General features: G+C 34.8%; 1 protein-coding gene across 1 annotated transcript in view; it reads right to left on the reverse strand.

Moving 5' to 3' along the window:
* Positions 1–5625: 5625 nt before the first annotated feature.
* LOC121423141 (transmembrane protein 26-like) overlaps positions 5626–9508 on the reverse strand; it is an 11163-nt gene continuing 7280 nt past the window's right edge. The window contains exon 3 of the mRNA XM_041618441.1: positions 5626–7299. Within this exon, the coding sequence (XP_041474375.1) occupies positions 6064–7299 (1236 nt within the window). The 3' untranslated portion in view covers positions 5626–6063. The remainder of the gene's footprint in view (positions 7300–9508) is intronic.

A 9508-nucleotide genomic window follows, 5' to 3' on the forward strand; every position in this document is an offset into this window, starting at 1 on the left:
TTTCTCTTTTTCTTTTCAATTATCTCTCATCTCTGCTTTTGTCTCTTATTCCCACCACCCCCCCCCCCCCTCCCCTCACTCACTCTCCTCTCTTTCCTTTTCTCGTACATGTGACCATCTCTCAATTTTCTCATTCATCTCTCATTTTCTCTTTCCTTCCCCAGTTTCTCTTTCTCTCCTCCTTCCCCCCTCAATTTCTCTCTCTACAATTTACATTCTCTGTTTACTTGTATCTACAAGCAATTCCCAAATATAATTCTTTTTCATGTTGATTCCAGTTATGTATTATTACAAAACATACAACAAGAGAGATATAATGTATTTTGTTATACTCAGTCTATCTCTTACTAATTGAATTACAAGATTTACAAAATACCTTCGTCTTTAAGTATTCAGTATGTGAAACAATCTATTTGAATGAAAATAAGGTTTAAACAATATTTTCAAGTCAAGTAATTGTGATGTGCTTCTACTCATGCCGGATTGACTCTATTAATATCTGAAGGGGTATGTCACATAGAACACTATACACCATCCAAATAGATCACTTTCAGAAAAGCACCCAGGATGAGGATCAAAGTGTAGAGTAAATTTTATTCCCTAAACAGGAATTTTTTTGACTCATCAAATTTTCTGCCCTATTTGCATACATTTTCCAATTCTGAATACCACTGACTTTGATTATGGGTGTAAATCCATGACATCACACTATTCTAGTGGGGGGGGGTGAAATGATAGTTCACCCCCCCCCCCGAACAATAGGTCCACCACCTTGGATTTTTACCAGTTACTTTGATACACTTTTTTCAGATTGTTCACATTTTGATAACCTTGATGAATAACACATTTGTTGACAAGAAACTTACCCCCATCTACTCATCTGTACAGTGGCACTTGGATATTCTAAGCAGAAACCCCAAAAAATAAATATCGGGAAGTGATAGGTATATCATTTGTATTTTCCTCGGTCTCAATGCGCATATTTAATTTGCATGCAGAGACGACGCAAAATATACCTTTGTATTTTCCCTGGTCTCACATCCGGGCATTTGAGGATGCATAAAAAGAGATACGCTTCATAAGGATCTGCGCACCAACAATATACGTCATAATAAAGACATCACTGGATCCGAGCGCTTGCAAGTACGTCATAATGGTAAAGTGCAGAGCCTAGACCCTTATATTAACATGACACAATAGAACTATTTTAAAAAGAAATATCACCATTATCATGATTTTTGCTCTAGATATCTGATTTGGATGATAATAAAAATATTGACTGGCTCTTCTTTCGGGGAACATCAAATATATTGCCCTTAAAAGACCCATATTTCCCTCGTCTAAAGACTCGGGCCAATATGATTCTTCTGCTGGCAATATATTTGATGTTACCCTCAAGGCCAGTCAATATTATATAAGTATGAGCATTGCAATTACAGACTCTATGCACTTCATTAGATTCAAAGTTATCTTTTTGCTGGAGCATGTAAGATATTAGTATTAAATGTGTTGTTTTCTTGTTTTATACAAACAAGTGTTATCCAGAAAAAAAAGATGGTTGCAATACTAATTAAGAATTATTTGCCCCATGTGAAATGAATATATTTATTTCTCATTTTATGCTCATTGATGTAGGATTTGTTATTTTTTCTTTCAAATGTGTGTACAGAAATAATCAGAAATCGAAGAGAAATGATAAATTATTTATTTTGATGGATGATTCCTAATAGAAAACTTTCAGAATGTGACCCTCGTTGCAAGGAACTTTTAAAAAGTTTTAATCAACTTTTTGTCTGCAAAGAGCCAGGCTTGTTGAGAATAACAAATGAATCAACATGTTTGATTTCCATACATCATGGATACATGCTACATACTTGCTAACTGAACTATGTTATTTTTTGTAATTGTAATCACATTACAGGTAAGACCTGATTTATGATGATAATAAGATCACAAAATATCATGTTATTACATCTCTTGTTATATAGAAATAAAGATTATTTTATATATTGTAGAAAGTCTTTCTCCAGTCTTTTGTTTTTGTGCAACTTTCAAGATGAGAAAGATCAATGCTTGTCTGTCATTTCATTTCTTTTAAAAATGCCATTATATCCTTTATCATTAAGAGTTCCAAAATGACGATTGTATTGAATGTTTTTATTTTTCTCTTGACATTTTGAAAAAGAATGAGAGCTGTTTGGGCATATGAATGCTGCAGAGTATGAATTTCAAAATTGCATTACATACATAGGGCAGCCAAAAGGCTGAATTTGACATGCTTACATACATCGCAAACAATAATACATTTCACATAAGGAAACCTAAGAAAGACATTGACATGATACCATTATTATACAAAGTTTTGAGGGCATGAAAGATATTGATTATTGAATATTCAAAACCTAATCTGATTCATTAATGCTCAGCCACTAATTGATTTGTTGAACATGAGTAAGTCTTCAATTCACTTGCAGTCCATTTCAATTTAATTTTATCTATTTCTTTTCCCCTTTCATTCTCTTTGTAATAACCGGAGATAGATTCATACCATTAGAAAAATTTATCCTACTTTGTTATGATCACTACTAACATACAGTTTCATCACTTTGAAAATGGATTGCAAGTGATTTGCAAACTGACCCGAGTTCAGCTAGTCACTTAGTGTCTGAGCAGCTAAAAACATCGTTTTTCAGACCACAGAGATGATGTTCTCTATTGACTCGTGTTAATTGCCATGTTGAAAAAAAGAATAATAATCCATAGGTGGCGGAAGCGGGGGGGCCTGTCCCCCCTTAATTTTTTGTTTACCTTTTTTTTTCTTTTATTTTTTGCTTATTAATTTTGGTTCCCCTGCGTCGTCCGTCCCCCCCTAAAATTTTGGTTGATAACCTTTTTTTCTTTTTTTTGCTTGTCAATAATTTTGGCGTTCCCCCCTAAAATTTTGAGTTGATAAAACCTTTTTTTTTGCTTATCAAAGTTTTTACCTGTGTCCATCCCAAAATTTAAGGTGAACCCCCCCCCCCCGGCCCTAAATGTTTTGGCTTCCGCCGCCAATGAATGCATGATCTCAACAAATCAGGTATTATTTGAACTAAACGTTTTGATGTTATTGACATCATTGAGAAGAGTGTGATAAAACGGAAAGAAGGGAGAGAAGAGGAAAACTTAGAGTAGGGTTTATGAAGGATGATGGGTGTGACACAGAAATCTTACGACTTTTTTTACACACTCTTTTGATAAATTATATTTTGAGAATATTTAACCTTTCATCATCGTGATTAATAGTTTAAAAAAAACATGACATGACATGTTCAGTAAACCAATATGATCTGACATCAAGTGTCTATCCAATTACAGATACTCCAATCTTGAGCCATACGTTTCACATTTAATTTCCTTTTCCCATCAGTTATGTGATTATTCCTCATGTCTTCTATCAAGGTATTTACGTAGATCAGTACGTCATCGTATCATATACACGTTTTGGCCATTATTTTCGATGAAAATATTTTGACTAAAATTTTCTCATGCTATCCTTTTTTTTCTAAAGTAGAACACTAAAACGAGATAGATATTCAGGTGATTGTCAGTAATAGCAAAAAAAAATTAAAAATCGGTGAATAGAAGCAAAACTTTATATATATATATATATTTATATATATATATATATATATATACTTCTGGAAAATATTCACCTAGATAAATTACTAACGACCCCACCAAATACCCTTTATTTTCCAATGCTTCTAAAATATGTAAGTTGTATGTACATAATGGCGATGTACAATTAGGACAATAAATTTTAATTTGGTAGGTGGTTAAATCCTTCCAAGGGGTAAAATGTACTATCAAATATCCGTAGGAATTAAAGGGCCACCAAGGACGATTTTATCATATCGCCTAATGGAGCTTCATCGAATTGGCTGAAACGGCGTGTGGAAACATCCTGTATGCAACGATTTAAGCATTTTTTTTTCACACCAAATCATACTCATAAGGTAGATACTTGGGTGAACATGTACACACTATTATGACCTTGGGTTACCTTCCTGTCATTCCTGAACTCCTTGAAATCATTATATTACATTAATGGGCGTCACCGCAGAGCTTTGTCTTTTAAAGGGGGACATCTATTTTTGCGCCCCTCCCCCCCCAAAAAAAAATGGTAATAATAATAGTGATAATCTTATACGTTGACGCCCGTGAAAACATTGTACACACAATCAGCAGTAGATATGAACATCGTATTTCAATGGTGGACGGATCAATATCTTCCAAAGCCATTTTGATCCATTTCTGTTTAAAATTCAGAATTAAAAACATTGATATGTATACCCAAATTAATCATTTAATCATGAAATTTTAGGATTTAGATGTTCACAACTTCGGGATAATGAAAATAAGTAAAATTAAACTTCTGGGGAAAAAATTAATAGGATATTTAAATGAAAAATCACCGTAGGCCTCCTACATTATTGTTATCAGTATCCCAATTGAATCTTTTCCGTAAAGCCGTTACCATAGTTATTGCACGTAAATTTGTTTGTTTCATAACACACATGAGGCCCGAGGTATTCAATGTCTCGACACCCCCTAATGAGTTTCACTGATAATATAATGTTTCCATTATATAGGCAGATAAGATTTAAGTATTCATAATGGATGTGTCTACACCATTAATCACTAATATCGTTTTCATCGCTCTTGGTTGTTTTACATTTTTACTGATATCCTGACTGATCGTGGCTCTGTAAATGCTGCACCCAAATCCTGGAATAGTCTCCCTTCATCAATAAGAAATGCATCATCTGTCAATTTATACAAAACCAAACTGAAAACATACCTTTTTAAATAAATCAGTCACCGTTGTAATTTGTACAGATAGAAAGCTTCACTTATTTTCCTTTAGCATTTTACTTTTTTGCTTATCTTAATAATCATTGTTTTGTGCTCACTTTTTATGTACTATCGTTATTATTATCATTATTACTGTGTTATTGTTATTGTTATTATTATCATCATCATATTTAACTTATTACTTATTTTGTTTCTGTTATGAATGTTTCATTTAAAGCCACTCGCTCGGCCTAATATTTACTGTTATTAAATGACCCGTTTGTTTGGGACAGCATTTATTTACATAATTCTAAAGCGCTTTGATGCTCTGTTTGAAAATTTTCACTATCGTGTTGTTATTGTTATTAAAGAAATGGTTAGAAATGAATCTAAAAGTATAAGTAAATTGTTTATCATTTCCAAGCCATCTTTTTGTTGTTCAAATTGTATGAAACTGTATGATGCGTTGTGTGTTGCGTATATGCCATTTTTTTTTTGCTTATGTTGCCTGCTTTTTCAAGTTTTATGATTTCAGTACGTACCCTTTTCAATTTTTTTTTCCAATTCATTTTCATGTTATTTTGTTTCTCTTTTTTTTATAATTGGTACTTGTACTTTTTAAAAATTTCTTTAAATGAATAACTGCAAATCAAAAATTAGAAAATAAAACGTGATTGTCTTATTAATTAATTTTCATTCATTCTTCATTCACTTTTTTTTCAATTCAAATCAAGTTACAAAATGTTTCTTCAATTACAAGTCAAATCTGAAGTCGATTGGGCAAGGATAAACAATCCTAGGTGCGAGGTTTAAACATACTTGCATTGTTGCATCTAAATAATATGACAAAAGTTTATCGTTTGTTGATTTAAATGAATTCTTTGTTACAATATAGAATTTCGAATAAATACATTTTTATTACATCTGACATGCATAATCATAGTAGGTCAACCAAACTCATTGTTACTGTATTTATGAGATTTTACTTCATTAATACGTTTTTTTCTTTTATATTATCTAATTTGATAGTAGGATGTATATGAAGTATATCATTTATTTTTATGTATACTATAATCATTTTGGTTGACAAGATCTATTTTTTGCACAGGTTTAGCATAGTCCCTATTCACCCAGTCTATTTATTTTTATTCGCGGCTTTGTGTTATACTTTCAAAACATCTCCTTAGAGTAGGCCCTACTATCTACAATATCTCGTCATTGATTACGTTATTCAATATTATCAGTAAGCGGCGTTTGGTCAATCGTATCACGGGATTCACTCCTAGATTCTGTCACATTAGCCCTACTTTCGATGCTGTCATCAGTGAGACTTCTCTTATATCCGCTGTCGGTTTCGATCTCAATCACGGTTTGGTCACCGCTGTCATGACTGTCAGGTTTTAAGATCATGTTATCTGTTTTATCGACGCCATCAGGTTTGGTTATTCTTGGCGTAGTCTGCTTTGCTTCACCAGCAGAGGAAGGCATGGACCGTGACGTGTCGATGATTGCTGTTTCGGTAGTGTCTGGATCAAGGTCTGGAGTGACTGAATCGATGTAATCAACCTCGGTTACCTCGACAGAATGGTGACCTTCCAGTGCGACAGGAGACGACGTCATCGACGTTGAAGGCGGTCCGTCGGACTTGGAGGGGATAGGCAGGCCAATCTTAATCCTTATATCTCGGTCGAGTGCTTGGGCGCGATTCATCAAGCTGTTGGTGAACCCGCTTACTCTAGGACCGAGCGACCATCTTGACTTTCGTTTCCTGGCAGCAAATGCACAAACTGGAGGTTGCTGGTGAATACCTACGAGTGGCACGGGCCTGACCTTGGCCTGCGTGTTGTGCTCTCCGCATAGCACAAAGATGCGATATGTGACGAGCATAAACACCAGGCAGTTCTTCCCAGAAAAGAAAAGCATAGCCCGATCAACAATGCTAAATTTGATGATCAAATATAAGCGCATCGCCAGAAAGGGGCAATCTTGTAAGAAGAGGACTATCAGAAGAGACCAGATCTCCGACCCGCAGACAGATGGCCGCTTCACTACTATATCCTGATCAACAGAAACACCCGTGACATTGGGATCCTCAATAATATCTTCTGCATCATTCATTTGTCCCTTTTTCTTTTTATTCCGAAAATTACGGATCTTCGGACCTGCTACGGATGTCAGCACGAGAGCAAACTGACAAAGGCTCATCCCCCAGAAACCTACAACTATACTGATCTTGATCAGATCACAGGCCACCTCGGGTTGGGCCAGACTTTCGCTGGAGAACTCCAGAATATCCGCTGCCATACCCAGATAGACAAGTAGGAGTTGAGAGAGCTGTTCCTTGGTGAGGTTCCCTTTCGGTAGCATCCATCTTCCAAGTATTACCAAGAACATCGTGGTCTGCTCCAATACCTCAGGCCATTCATTCAGTTTCAAGAAGTCCTCCGCACCCTTCACCCAATCCTGAATTATGAAAATAAAGCAAATATTTAAACTGGATACGATGGTTCTTTTAGTTTCGTCATTCAATGAAATTTACAATATGAAATAAAGAATTAAACGTATTTCTGTTTAAGACGTAGCGAGCAAACAATTAACACACAAACAAACACCTATACACCCTTGTTTCGGTACACACACGCAAGTACACCCCCCCCCCCATATGCGAAGGCACACACACATCACATATACATCATAAACAAATAACAACGTGAAGACATACTCACTGAATAGTACATGAAACAAATCAAAGGGGTGTAAAAAAAAAGTCTGTTTAATATAATACCTAAAAGTCAGGTACCGAAATAACCCAATCATGGAAGCCTAAATAGGCTTATTCCAATTCGGATCAATTTAATAGAACAATCAGTTAAAGGAAAATGCAGGAGGCCAGTGGCGTAAGTACGGGGGACACCCCCCCCCCCCCACCATCGGCTGGCCAGAAAAAAAAGAAAAAACAGGGTAAAAGGAGAGAGGGGAAAAAGAGGGAGAAAGAAGGAGAAATGTTAGGGGAAAGAAAAAATTGTACATGATATTTTATATATATATATATATATATATATATATATATATATATATATATATATATATATATATATATATATATATATATATATATATATACATATACATATATATACATATATATATATATATAATACATAAGAAATATTTTTTTGCATGATTTTAAAAATATAATTTAATTTTTAGGGCCTATATGTTCATCGCCCTAAAAATTAAAGGTAAAGTCTCACTCTTTGTTAGCAGTGCCCGTTTCTGAAACAGTCGTGAAAAACACGTATGTTCATGGGCATACGTAAGTTATAAGAAAGGACAATTTTAAACAGCATATTGATATTGGAAAACTGTCCATCAACCCAAATCATTTTCGTTCAACTGTGCAAGAAATCAACATCCTTCAGAAAGTGGCATGATAAAGAAGAAGCTAAAGTTTTATAGCCGTTTATTTCTTTGAAACGCCCAACATAATAAGCAATAATCACATCCAACCTCGAAACCCAAAAGGCAGAGATATAAGCAAATATTGTACAAGTGTCACTTTCATTTTCATTGCTCTCCCGCAATATTGTTTGCAGTCATACTACTGATAGATGACATTATCGAAATGATTTTCATCATAGTGATTCATAATTCAACAAGATGGAGAGCATTCAATCATTTCAAAGGTTTAATGAGAACGGTAATATCATCATTATAGTATCAGTATGGTCATTATTTTTATCATTATCGTTATAACATGTATAATGGAAGTTATTGCTATCATTATTACGTTATGATTCTGATTTTTGTTATCATTATTTTCATATCATCGTCATTTTTGTCTCACCTGCGAAGCAGAGTGAGACTATAGGCGCCGCTTTTCCGACGGCGGCGGCGACGGCGGTGGTGGCGTCAACATCAAATCTTAACCTGATGTTAAGTTTTTGAAATGTCATCATAACTTAGAAAATATATGGACCTAGTTCATGAAACTTGGATATTAGGTTAATCAATTATCACTGAACATCCTGCATGAGTTTCACGTCACATGACTAAGGTCAAAGGTCATTTGGGGTCAATGAACTTTGGCCAAATTGGGTGTATCTGTTGAATTACCATCATAACTTTGAAAGTTTATGGATCTGATTCATGAAACTTGTACATAAGAGTAATCAAGTATCACTGAACATCCTGTTCGAGTTTCAGGTCACATGATCAAGGTCAAAGGTCATGTAAGGTCAATGAACTTTGGCCATGTTGGGGTTTTTTGTTGAATAACCATCATATCTCTGTAAGTTTATTGGTCTAGTTCATAAAAAGTGGACATAAGAGTAACCATGTATCACTGAACATCTTGTGCGAGTTAGAGTAGTATTCAAAGTCAGCACTGCTGCTATATTGAACCGCGTGATGCAGGTGAGACGGCCAGAGGCATTCCACTTGTTGTTGTTATGTCTACTTTTATCAAATTTTAAGCGGCCTCATATAGCATGACCCATCCCGAAGGATTATCTAAAAGAAAGCTTTTTAATTTGTATAAAGGCTCCCACTGTTGGTTGATTTGATACCAAAATACAAAAACACGATAGGAAGCATGTACATGAAAGGAATAAAAAAAAAGATGAAGGTTGCCATTACTATCACATTATGAGTAGCATAGTAGTAGTGGACT

The sequence above is a fragment of the Lytechinus variegatus genome, chromosome 10, assembly GCF_018143015.1.
Source record: "Lytechinus variegatus isolate NC3 chromosome 10, Lvar_3.0, whole genome shotgun sequence".
Taxonomy (NCBI): Eukaryota; Metazoa; Echinodermata; class Echinoidea; order Temnopleuroida; family Toxopneustidae; genus Lytechinus; species Lytechinus variegatus.